This window comes from Leucopleurus acutus, assembly GCF_964270905.1.
Source record: "Leucopleurus acutus genome assembly, chromosome: 7".
Classification (NCBI taxonomy): Eukaryota; Metazoa; Chordata; class Mammalia; order Artiodactyla; family Delphinidae; genus Leucopleurus; species Leucopleurus acutus.
Window position 1 is genome coordinate 72,214,362 of NC_139150.1, and position 13,742 is coordinate 72,228,103.

Genomic DNA, 13,742 nt, shown 5'->3' on the forward strand with positions numbered 1-13,742 from the left:
TATATGATAACCATGAGTTCATTAAAAACAGTTACACCTTTTCTTAATATGCAATTTGGAAGACTACGGAAAGTTAAGAGTCAGGTAATAAACATACTCAGTGATAAGTTAATTCATTAATTTTAAAGATTTTACAGATATAGATAGAAACTTAAATGGTTAAAAGATAAGTCCAAGATTACAGAGCCAGTTAAATCACTTAAGCAATGCCAGGGAGGGTAAGATTTCAGAAATGTAGTTCTATATTCCTCCTAGATTAAGGATATAGTTCATGCTAAACAGCAAAAGAGTCTACAAACATGACATTTACTGAGAAAAGGATAAGCTAGGAAATGGTATAAATTTAACAAAAAATTAAAAGCAATACAGTCGCTTAGAATAAAGGTTTATTAAGCTTTACTTAATTGCTCTCTAATAAACTGAACACTTTAAGGAATAGATATTACTATTTGTAATTAATATTCCAATTTTTATAACAGTTTTTCCATAGAGACTGAAATGGCAATTTAATTAATTTAATATGAGAAATTCCAAATTAATGCATGTCAATTAATTTTTAAGCCAAGGTAAGATTTAATCTGACTTACACCTGAATGATTAAGAAAAATCGATTTAATCAAAACCAAATCTAGGCAGTTTTTCTACGCTGATAGCATTTCTAGACAGGGTTTCTTCTGTTGTGAGACAAAAGACATGGATTTCTAAGGGTAGTACCTATCAATAATGCTGAAAAGTTCTCTATTCCTTGAGATAATAGCTCCTACTACTTTCAGATGAAGCAAGCCCACTTTGTGGAATAAAGCTTCCTAGGCCCGTTGTAGGAGGGGGAGGAGTTGGAAGAGATGCTGGGAGTCAAGATATCCATTTTACTGTGTATGTGATATTCTCTTATTCACAGTACTTGATGTGGGGGGAAAGTCTAAGTATTTTCAGAAATGAATGCTTTTACTCTGCTAATTATGAATTTAAGTCTGATGCCATTAACCTAGGCAAAAAAAAATACATTTTCCTTTAGGATTGGAAAGAATTGTGCATATACTCCCTTTTTACTACCCTCCTTAATATCAAACGTTAAAAACATCTTGTAATATCCACTTTATTTACCAGCTGATTATTAGGGACAACGTGGGTAGGCTTAACCCATCATGACTGTCTCCTGTGCAGTTCAAGGATGGTGTGATGTCACCAGCAATGTAAGCTGCTGGGACATTAACCCAACCAGGAAAAAAAAGTGATCCTGGGCTTCCCTGGTGGCGCAGTGGTTGAGAGTCCGCCTGCCGATGCAGGGGACGTGGGTTCGTGCCCCGGTCCGGGAAGATCCCACATGCTGCGGAACGGCTGGGCCCGTGAGCCATGGCCGCTGAGCCTGAGCGTCCAGAGCCTGTGCTCCGCAACGGGAGAGGCCAAAACAGTGAGAGGCCCGCGTACCACAAAAAAAAAAAAGTGATCCTCATCTTGAACCTTTAACCTATGAATACTGCTATTTATAATAAATAAACCTCTAACATAAGGTGAACATATTAAGTTTTTCTAATTTCTAAGCCACACCTCTTAAAAAGTGAAAACTGCATGAACTGCTTTTTACTCCAAATACTAAACTAGCATTCAGCACGCTCAAAAAAAAAGCATGGTTAATATTCCAGTTAAGTGAATTATCCAGAAGAAGATTATCAAGGTAAAAGATGAAGACAAATGAAACTTTGCATGCAAAAATACCAAGTGTTTAGAGAAACCATCTATTCAAAAAAAACATACATTTTGGTAGTTTCTAAGTGCTAGGTCTTAGACTCACTGTCACAAATTACCTAGAAAGCATATTAAAAACAGATTCCTGCATCTCACCTCTGGACACTGATTGAGTAGGTCTGAAGTAGGTCCCAGAACCTGTACTTCTCACTCACTCTCCTTGTGATTTTGATACAACCAAGTTTGGGAATAACTGCTTTAGGATTTCACAGTGCCTGAGGGACTTTGCTTTACTCATTGCAGAAATACTGAATATTTGTCATTTATTCAACATACCATCCCTCTATTGCACAAAACCTACTGGGCTAATGCTACTAGGAAGCCCCAGGAGAAACTGCTAAATAAACCACCTTTCACAGCACTTGATTCACTGTTTTAATATTCCAATCTATAAAATGCATAAATGCTAGGTGGTCTGGAAGACATATGAGAAACCTGAACCCAAGGGTGCACAAACACTTGTACACTTGTACATAACGTATACATGAATTAATCTACTGCAGCTTTCTAACGGAAAGCATGGTGTCACAGCAAGAGTTTTAGTGTAGATATCAAAAGACAAGGATTTGAGTCACAGCTCTGTCTTCAACTGCCTGGTCTAAGCTAAACTCTATGACCACTACCTAGGTCTCAACTCTTTTACTGGGGGCAGAGGTTAGTGCTTAAGTCTAAATCATATATGGGTCCCTTCGACCCCAAAACTTCTGTGATTCCTCATGGGTAAAGAGAACAAAGAAGGGGGGAACCCAACACGAGTTAGAATCCAGGAAGGCAGCAGCTGAAGAAAGAACTTCACACAGGCTCTAAAAGATGAGATGATTGCTGTTAAACTGAGTGAGAGGGACTTCCCTGGTGGTGCAGTGGTTAAGAATCCGCCTACCAATGCAGGGGACACGGGTTCGAGCCCTGGCCCGGGAAGATTCCACATGCCACGGAGCAACTAAGCCCGTGCGCCACAACTACTGAGCCTGCACTCTAGAGCCTACGAGCCACAACCACTGAGCCCACGCACCACAACTACTGAAGCCTGCATGCCTAGAGCCCGTGCTCCGCAACGAGAAGCCACCGCAATGAGAAGCCCGCCAGCAACAAAGAGTAGCCCCCGCTCACCGCAACTAGCGAAAGCCCGTGCACAGCAACAAAGACCCAACGCAGCCAAAAATAAATAAATAAATTTATTTTTAAAAATAAATAAAAAATAAACTGAGTGAGAAAGAGTATGCCAGGAAGTGGGAGCTGTACGAGCATATATGCAGAGGCTGGGAATAAGATCCACTTGCAAGCAAAAAGCCAGTCTGACTACCACAGAGAACAGTAATAACACTGGGTCACTCCAAAGTTAAGCCAAATGATATGGTAAAGAGTAGGGGAAAATATGAGAGAATTTTGAGTGAGAAGCAATATGAGGAAAGTGGTGTTTTTTGACGGCCACAACCAGGACGGACTGGAGAAAGGAAAAAGAGACTAATTTACAGAATAGGGACCGGAAAGGCTTAAATACAACTTCCAAAGGGTACTTAGAGCAGTGAACACTAGGAAAAACCTGGCTCAGATGTTGTATAAGAACACAAGACACATCTAACTGAAAATAAGGGGGAAAAAAACACACATAGAAAGAACAAATAGACAAAAATGGTGCTAGGTAGTTTTGGAAAATGGTCTGCTTTGCCTCAGAGAAATGTGGGCCAAATTGAGGACACCAGCTGTTATCTGGTATCTTTGCAGGAACTGAATGGGGGTGGGGAAAGAAGTAGCCTGCTGCTTACCCACCACCTCCACCCCCATCTCAGAAAATCCAAAGAAAAGTAGCAGATGCCACATGTGGTATAAAAGCCACAAGGCATTACTGTCCTTTCTTCCACGTATTCTGCCTGAGCAGCTGGGCCCTGAAGAGAAGGCCGGGTGATGGACAGTGAGGAAGCAGCTGTCACCAATGGTCTCTGTGCAGGCCATGGGTATTTCTTCTATGGAGACCTGTTTCCCCTGCATTTCTACCTTCTCGTGGACCTTACTGCAAAAGAACCGATTTAGAGCAAAAGAGCTGACTCAGTAGAATGAAATGAGGGTGATACTTCTGGAATGGAGAAAAGGGTATGTCAATCCAACCATCTATTCCATTTTCTTCTTAACCACAACTCAAGACCTCAAAACTACGATAAATTAGCAGCAATCCTGAAGTTAGTTTAAGTTGGGAGCCTCACAAAAATCTGCTGTAGGATACAGCATTCCCAAAACAATCTGACGGTAACTGGACATTGGATGTCTTCTTTTTAAGGACACTTGATCATTACACTTAACAGTACTATTAAAAGGTTAATCTCTGTGACACAAACAGAGAGCGTGCAAAGAAGTGTGGACAATTAGAAAAAATCATCCAGATTGAAAAAACAAGGTCAAAATAAACAAGTGTTTGCAATCTTAGAATGGATTAGAAATCTAATAATCAGACGTTTTGTACGTAGGACATTTTCTTGACCAAGAAACATGCAGAATCTCGGACATCTTACATCCAAGTATATTTGGGGGCCACTGAATACAGTTTCCTTTAGATGAGACAGTGGTGGGAGGCATTTTCCCTCTGGGCCAAAAAATACAAAGAACAAGATGTCAAAACTACCCAGGGCTAGTGAATTACCTTAACTGACAACTCTGAGAGAAGCAACTTTTTTTTTTTTTTTCTTTTTTTGCGGTACGCGGGCCTCTCACTGTTGTGGCCTCTCCCGTCGCGGAACACAGGCTCTGGACACGCAGGCTCAGCGGCCATGGCTCACGGGCCCAGCCGCTCCACGGCATGTGGGATCTTCCCAGACCGGGGCAGGAACCCATGTCCCCTGCATCGGCAGGCGGACTCCCAACCACTGCGCCACCAGGGAAGCCCTGAGAGAAGCAACTTTTAAGCACAAAGATGACACTGCATTTCCAGATACCTGAGAAAATGAGCAGAAATCTTCTAGACACGTCTCTAAGCAAGATGGATACCACAGTCAGCTGTGACTAACTTCCCCTTACCACTCCAGGCGATGGTCTGAGCTGAGTTCTTAAATCAAGGGTGGAAAATAGGTTCCAACTTGAGTCAATTGACAGAGGTTGTCTGGAACACTATTTTGAAAAAAATACTTGGGAGCCTCATCCAGACTCAGTGAGAAAGACTGATGCACTGGGCAGGAGAGGGAAAACTGATGGCACGTGAACTAAGCTTCTGCCAGAGGCAACGTCCCTTTCATATTCTAAAGGAAAAGAAATCTACACAGCAAACTGGATTAACTTCTTATCCAGAGAGAATTTACATCAGAATTTCAAAAATTAAAAAAAGCAGGAAAAACATCCATAAAATTATTTACCATTTGTCTTGAAAAGAAAACTGTAACAGAAAAAATAACCTGTGTGGCATGTACACTCTTCTAGTCAGTCTCCTTAAAGTAAACTGAATCTGCCAGAACAGAGTCAAGCTACAGCCCAAGGACATGTTTTTCTATGACCCAAGAACTAAGAATGATTTTTACATTTTTTAATGATTGGGACAAAATTAAAAGACTATTTTGTGACACATGAAGATTACATGAAATTCAAGTTTCAGTGCCCATAAATATAGTTTTATAGGATCACAGCCACATCTATTTGTTCATATGGAGGCTATATCTTCTTTCAAGCTATGAGGGCAAAATTGAGAAGTTGTGACACAGACTGCACGGCCGGCAAAGCCTAACATATTTACTACCTGGCCCTTCACAGAACAAGAACGCCAACCCCTGTGCTAGAAGAAATGGTATAAGGTTTCTTCAAGTTATAGGCAAGTAATTCTCTATCAAAGAAGGAAATTTAATTCAGTAAGTTTCATAAAGTACTTATCTGAGAAAGTTGCTGCTCTGTCCCTTTGTTAACACGTAAGTAATTACATGTAGTACTCATGAATAAAGTTTCCCTCATCATGCAACAAACAAAAAAATTCTGCTATGCCTCCCAGAGAAGTGTCCATATGGGCACAAAATGAATAAAGGAAAGAACTGCAAGTGGACCTTAATTCTTTTAACCTCTGTTCTGCAAGCAGATATTAAAAAAAAAAAAAAACCATAAACTTACTTTTATTGTTTTGGTTTGAAGTCTCAATCCATTCAAGGTGTTGATAGCTTTCTCTGCATCCTTAGGGTCAATGTAGTTCACAAAGCCATATCCCAAGCTCTGCCCTAATGAAAGGGAATGGGAAAAAGGCATACGTTAGCTCTACACCACTGATGACAGACATCCACTTTCATTCTGGCATATGGTCTTGTCATTAATGCCAGCACATTCTCTCAATAGAAAAAAAAAGTCTACATTAATTCTTCTAGAAATATACATGTGGCCTTTTTTCATCTCCTGTCTATTACAGTTGCAAGTTTAAACATCAGTTAGAACTCAGCAAGCTGTGCTGTTTAAAAAACACACATACCCAAAGTGTTCCATCATACATGTCCTGCCTGAGCCAGAGCGCCCAGCAGCAAGGCAACATTCAGCTTCGGAAACTGTGGGTGCAAGTCTCCGCTGAGCTGCTGTGTGGGCTTCATGGGCACGACTTTTTCAGCTTCAGTTTCCTTACCCATAAAATTGGAAAGCAAAAAGCATCAACCAAGAATCTGTCAGTGTTCTGTACACATTACCCTGACAAATTTACAGCCTTTACCAAGTACAATTATTTCAGATTCTAAAACGGTGGAGAATCGTGAGTATGTGTGTGTGTACATGTAATATATGTGTGTATATGCATAAGTACATTAATTTTAGAGGAGCTTATTCAAATAAACTGAATCCAATTTTCTAAAAGGGGTCTGAAGACCTAGCTAAGGAATACAGGGAAATATGAACACAAAGATTTACACTTGAGGACATCCAAGCCCATGAGAACATGTGGAAAAGAAAGAAAAGCATAAACAAAGATAAAAAACAGAATAATTCTGGAGTAAGAGTTGCTTCCAAATGAGTCTATTGTTGCTTTTATCCATCATCTGAGCCCTCTCGCCTCTGGCTCACTGATGTGTCCCGACTCTATAGGAAGTAACAAGAGATCGGAATCAATGGAACGCACAGACAAGTAAAGCCAATCCTAAAGGTCTCCATTTTTCAACTAAGGGCAAGTTTCTCAGTTTGAAAAGGCGAGAAACACTATACGGGTGGTGACAAAAATGGACATTAAAAAGATTTAGTCTACTAAAAGTCAAACCAAACCAATTGAGGGTTTCCTGGAAGATTCCCAGTAAAGGTCCAAATACTTCTTATTAATTACCATTTTTGGATCAATTTCATAGCAAAAAAAAAAGGGGATTTTTTTTTTCTTTTAAGCAGCACCTTAGGTCCAAGTGGTTATGAATACAGATATTTGGAATAGGCTAACCAGAGTGGTCAATGTGGTTCTTTATAAGTATACAAAAAGAGAGAGAGAGAGAGAAGGCTAAACACAATGCCTAATAACCATGAAAACTTGGGATTATATTTTGGGGACCACAATAATTTTGAGGGGATAATCATTGCTAGCTTATACCCTTTTATCAAATTATATTTTTTTCTGTTTTTAAAAAAGGGGGTTAGGAGAGAGCTAAAACTAATTCAGTTCTTTTTTTTTTCTCACACTACTCATATAGATTGTGTTTTACTCGAGGCTCTGTTTTTTAAAAGTTGCATGTGAAACCATTGCATTTTTAAGCATTCAGTTTTTTCCTAATTTGACATTTATCATGTGTCTATTGCATGCACAGTGCCCTCTTATGAAATGTGCTGCAGTTCTGTTGTCACTGAACAGGATTCAAATAGGCTGAACATTAAAAAATCTGCTCAAAGAAGCTGTTTATGATGAAAAGAATACAGGCTTTGGAGATAAACACACAAAAGTTCTAATCCTGGCTCTGCTGTTTACCAGCTGTGTGACTTTGAAGAAACTACTTAACCTCTCTGAGTCATTAACTTCCTTATTTCTAGAATGAGGATAATTCCTACCCAGTGAGGTTGCTAAGGCAGTGATGAGAACATTCACTATTGACGGAGGTAGACCACTCCAGTCAAAAAATAAAGTGAGGAAAAATAACATATATCTACTACATGTTAAGGAGTTTACATGTATTCATTTAAAATTAAACCAGAAAGATGCTACCAATATAACAGGGGAAGGAAAGGCAAAGTGAACACTGGGTGGTTTTGTCACACTGCTATTCTATAACAAAATTAATCAAATTATCAATTGTACTAGCATTGAGTCCATTTCTCCTACCTACCCTCTCCACCACACTCACACCTGTATTTTGGCAGCTTCTAATCAAAGTCCTTTCTTAATCTTGGCACACACTGGAATCATCTACAGAGCTTAAAAAACAAGAACAAAAACAAAAACTAATGCCTGAGTCCCTTTCCCCAAGTTTTTCTTTTTTAATTGGTCTATTATGAAGCATTGATACCAGGTTTTTTAAAGCCTGGTGACTCTAACATATGCAGCCAAGACTGAGAATCACAGTTTTAATAGTGAGAGATACTCTGAGGCTGCAAATAAGGCTTCTGGGAGCTCTTAGAGGGGCCAGATGCTGATGGTCTGGGCACGCGAAGTGACGCTGCAAGAAGACTGCCTTTTTTACAGATGCATTTTCAAAAAACCAGTAGATGTCTTTCTTCTAAAATCTTCAAGTTATCCATCACTTCAGAGAAACAGTTTACTGCCTACCGAGGTCACTCTCTAGCAGAGCAGTGCCTGCTGGAGTTGGGTCACTGGGTAAAGTAAAAAATCCTAACCTGCTTAGCTGTCTCTTGCCCTGTCCTCTGAGCTCTTACTCCTAGCACATTGTAGGCACTCAAGAAGTTTGCTAAATGCACGAATGAGAAGCGCAGTGGTGTTATTAATTTAACCAAAGGTATTATCATCAATGTCACCATCAGATGGTCTAGCCATTGAATGAATGGGTCTTTGACCTGACCCCCTCAAGCAGCCATGGCTAGTTTTAATGAGGAGTCAACCAAATTTCAACTGTTGGAAATTGAGTGAAATCAATATTTATGCCCAGATGAGCTCTCTGCCACGAAGTTTCTAATTTGCTTAGTGGTAGTATTAGGAAGAGCAACACCTGCCAATTAGTATTTAAGGTAAGCAAAATGTTATTACTACCCTAAGTAAAATAATATGAAAGGAGATATTTGCTGCTAAACGGCTGCATTCCCAAATCCACTGTAGTAGATGCATTAACATGTTGGCATTGGAACTACAAGGGAGTTAGTAACTTCACAGATTTTCATTTTAAAGTGAGTTAATCAAGTCAGCAAATATGTGTTGGATGCTTAAAATACACAGAGGCATCACAAATGATATAAAGATAGGCAAGACTCTCCCCATTCTCATCTTTAAGCTGTGTGGTGTTCTAGTGTTTAATTTTAGCCTCACACTGATCTTGTGAGATACTCATATTCTTCCCTGTAAGGAAGAAATGGTATCTGAAGCTAGGCAAGGTCAATCAGCTTCCTTAAAGGAAAAAACAGGCAGAAAGTAGTGGTCAGGACTTGAATCCAAGACTCTGAAATGCTATGTTCTTCTCCCCTCAATTCACAACTAGTTTATACCTGAACCTGGGTCACCTTCAGTATGCCTGAAATATAATGTAACCACACATTTTCTAACAGAGCTCTACCACAAAAACTTGTTTTGAGACAGTTGCCTACTGTCTCAAATTCCAGTACTTCTTGTGCAAATATCAATTTCAGTATATATGAATTCCTACACTGTTATTCATTCCTATGACAATGTAAAGGCACCTTATTTATACAGTGCCTGTTTCAGGTTATTATAGAAGCAGTAGCAAGTCAAACATCAAGAAAAAATATTTAGCCTGGACCCACTTTTTCCCATTTTGTATGCATCAGCTAGTAACAGTCATAAACTACCAAGGAAGGCTTGGAAACCAAGCATCATTTAACCATATCCTCCTAATCTATTTTTCACGTCATTCTGAATTTAGAATGTGCATATTGACAATCTCAAAACCAAGAATCACTTCTTTAAAAAACCTATAAAGCTCTACATTTAAATTCCAAGTATAACAATTATGGAAACCAACATGATCAAAAGAAACTTCTGAACAAAATGACAAAGCTAAGGCTCACCCCAAAAAGCCTTCAAGACAAATAAATCCTGTCTTTAGAAGCCAAAAAATTCCTCTGGTAGCTGAACATCAAGAATAAGGTCAATGCCACTCATCCCCAGCTATCCTCACAAGTTACTCGTGGTCCCATGCTCTTAGGGATTTTGGAAGCATTAATCTAAGTCTTGGTCCTAATAGTCACAGCTGGGATTCTAAAACTTCACTATGGAGGAAGGTATCTCTACAGTCATAGGACTAAAACCTTCAAAAGCAGGTACTGAAAGCTCCAGCTCAATACCGCACTTCCACGCATGGTATTCTGTAGACAGTGTCTGTGTGGATGCCTTCTGTTTTGCACCCTTCTTTTTAATCTAAATATATGCCACAGAGAAGGATCACTTCTTCACAAGAGACAGAACAATTACTTATAAACTGTTCCTTGGCATAAGGAGAACAGTTATAAACAGGCTGCTTAGAGCCATGGTCAAGTGATCTAAAGCACAGAGCTGAAACACTCCAAGGCCTCTGAATGGGACTGAGGCACACTGAGAGCTGCGCGGGGGTCAGAGCAGGAATAGAATCTGTTTAGTGACAAAGTGCTAGTGGGAAACACAGTAAACTCCAAATTATCCCAAACGGTGCATAATTCAAAGCAGCAGCCGTTCCCTTGCCACCTACATTGCTTTTAATAGCATACTTTAATTACAAATTTAATTGCATATTTTAATTAAAAATACACAATCTTCTGGACCCATTTAATTCAAAGGTCATTTTATTTAGTCTTTCCTATTTCACATGATTATCAATGTCCTAAGTATCAAATTACCCCCTCAGGTTTAAAGGTAAAAGCAATAGATCACCACAATTCTTGATTACAAACCTGGTACATAAATTTAATTTCATCCAACCAATATTAAGTGAGACCCTTCTCAACATGGAATTGTGAAAAATAAAATTCTGTATTTAAAAGTCATCCTAGGGCTTCCCTGGTGGCGCAGTGGTTTAGAATCGGCCTGCCAATGTAGGGGACACGGGTTCAAGCCCTGGTCCAGGAAGATCCCACATGCCGCAGAACAACTAAGCCCGTGCACCACAACTACTGAGCCTGCGTTCTAGAGCCCGCGAGTCACAACTACTGAAGCCCACATGCCTAGAGCCTGTGCTCTGCAACAAGAGAAGCCACCGCAATGAGAAGCCCACGCACCACAGTGAAGAGTAGCCCCCGCTCGCAGCAACAAAGACCCAACGCAGCCAAAAATAGATAAAATAAATTTTAAAAAAAGTCATCCTACATATTTCTAACCAACATTCAGCATTCATTTGTTCAGTGATTATAGAAAATCTGCTCCTTGCTAATCCCTGAGGATAAGCAAAGAGACAAAAAATTCCTCTTCGTAAAACTTACATTCTGGTAGAAGGAAACAAAAGAACAAGCTCTACAGTATATATTACAAGAGACTAAGGGCTAAGGAGAAAAAAAGCAGAGAGAGGAGAGTTTGGAGTGCAGGGTCAGGGCTGCTGACCTAAATATAGTGGTGAGCGCAGGCCCCACCCTGAAGATAACATTTGATCCAACACTTCAAGGAAGTAGTTCATAGTATACTAGGGAAGCTGTGCAAGCAGATTCATTTCAGTGCAAGTTCTACCATAGGGGTATCACATCCCGTCTGTTCTACCAGCTAAATCTGCCCCCACCCCAAGCCCCAGCCCCGCAGCATTAGCACAGGTCCTCGTGTATTATTCTAATTTGGATTATTGCTACAATATCCTAACCCATCATCCCTTCCCTAGACTCCTGTTAACTCCAAAACCAGTCATTCTCAACTGTAATGTTGTCTGGGTTATCTTTCTAGAAGAAAATCCCAATCACACTCTGGTTTCCAAGGTCACCATCAGCTTCTTGCTTACTTCTACTACTCCTATACATACGTATACCCTGAAACGCATAATCAGTTCCCTGTGCCTGGAATACACATCTCCAACTGGCCAGCCCTGACAAATCCTTTAGGACTTTCTCTGAGACCATTTCCTGCCACAATTTGTCCCACTCCCAATGCTCACTGTTCAGTGCCCCTCCCTAGTCCTTCCACAGCCTTTATATTATATACCTTTATCTTAATACGTATGGGTATTGAGTCAATTTGGATGTCGCCTCCCTTAGACTGTTGAGCAAGGGCAAGCTGAGCATAGTTCCTGATATAAAAGACCTTAGCATAGATTATTAACATGCTCATTGAAACAATGAATGAACGAACAAGCTAATAAAAAAAGAATGAACAAACGAAGAAACAGCCATCTGCCTTCCAGGAACTTACGGTTTAGAAGAGAGATGCCCTTATAAACATGCTCCCCATGTCCCTACATCGTACCAGATGGTTACAGAACAAAAGGAGACAAGATGCTCAAATGTTACAGTATTCTGTCTTTATAAGGGAGTGATGTAAAGATACATTTTTTCAAACAGTTCATGTAAAATTTTTCATATGAAAATTTTCTACGAATACCATTTAAATAAAATCTCAATTTAAAAAAATAACGTCACCTAGAGTAATTTGATAGATTTACATAAATCTGTTTCACAAATCTGTAAGTATAAATTATGGGATGTCAGCATATAATTTTGTTGAAAGTGCTTTTTCACTAATATAATTAAGTCTGCCGAGACTATTCATGTACAAGTCAAATAAAATGCAGAGTGAATTCTGTAAAAACCTAGTAGTTGAATCAACAATAAAAGGTGACTATGCTGATTGATGTGTATCTATTATTTTATTTAAAGCAGTAGTAATGCTTTATGAAATAAAAAGGACAAAAGCAGCATGACTCTTTTCTAAATCCCCCAGTAAGAAGAAACAGGTCACTATGGTCCTCTCTGACAAGCAAGACTATTTGCAATCTGAGGTTTAATAATGTAACACTTAACAACAACAACAAAAAAGCAAATTGGGAAGATACACTGTTTCTAAACACAGTCCCTATATAAAACTGCATCCCTTAACAAAAAAAGCAAATAATTTGATCTAGGAAAACAAGTTTTCACTCCAAGGGGGGGCAATTTTTGTTTTTAAAGACAGACCCACTCCTTTCCCTCATTCTAACACCATTCTTCCCTCCTCCCCCAAACACAAAATGAAGTTGCAAATGTGTTGTGTTTCTTCAGATGGACTTTCTGTTCTTGGGCACTGGTTTTGTGTGTCTGTTCAGACAGGCTGTGCACTGCAGCTCTGGCACCACAACAACATGCACCAGACTTTACAAAGGAGCTTTCTCAACATCTCAGATCTGATGTGTAACAAAACCATGCGGGTACCACACATCAGGGGAAAGCTTTGAGAGAATCTTAGAAGAACAGAGGGATGTAATCTTCTCCAGTCTCTCCAAATTTTAATTCCTGACTTAGCCTGAGTCTCCTCAGATGCCAGATGCAGGAGGTCCTTCCCATTTAAATATTCAACTAACTCAGGTCATATTAAACAGGTCCTCCTCACCGCCCTCTGATGGGAAAGATCAAATTGTGAGGCAGAGAACTGGTGAGATCCTATTACTACAGACCAAGCCAGACTCCCTTGAAAGCTCGGAGCATTTTGACCAGCTTCCCAAAGGATATTACCAGGGATTATCACCAGGATGGAGAATTCAACCTAGACACTCACATAATACAGAAAACAGATGGCTCACCAGAAGACTCATCTTCTACCCAACTGCTAATAAAGCTGGCCTGAGACTAAAGAGCCCAATATTTTAAAATGGTTTTCAGGACTTTACAGATATATTCAGATAACATAGAAGAGTTTAAATCGTAACTTTTCTGCTGAAATCAAAGTTGTAAACAGTCATCACTTGGTAAATATTACCTAAGTAGCCTAATTCGAGAGGGAGCAGTTAATGACCTCAAGCACCAGAGCATTT

General features: G+C 39.6%; 1 protein-coding gene across 7 annotated transcripts in view; it reads right to left on the bottom strand.

Annotated features, from left to right (window-relative positions):
- Window positions 1-13,742, bottom strand: part of ELAVL2 (ELAV like RNA binding protein 2) — a gene marked incomplete at both ends in the record, with an annotated part of 129,145 nt that overhangs the window by 31,642 nt on the left and 83,761 nt on the right. For all 7 annotated transcript variants that reach the window (XM_082843391.1, XM_082843395.1, XM_082843394.1 and 4 more), the window contains one exon: window positions 5,827-5,930. In XM_082843391.1, the coding sequence (XP_082699517.1) occupies window positions 5,827-5,930 (104 nt within the window). The remainder of the gene's footprint in view (window positions 1-5,826; window positions 5,931-13,742) is intronic.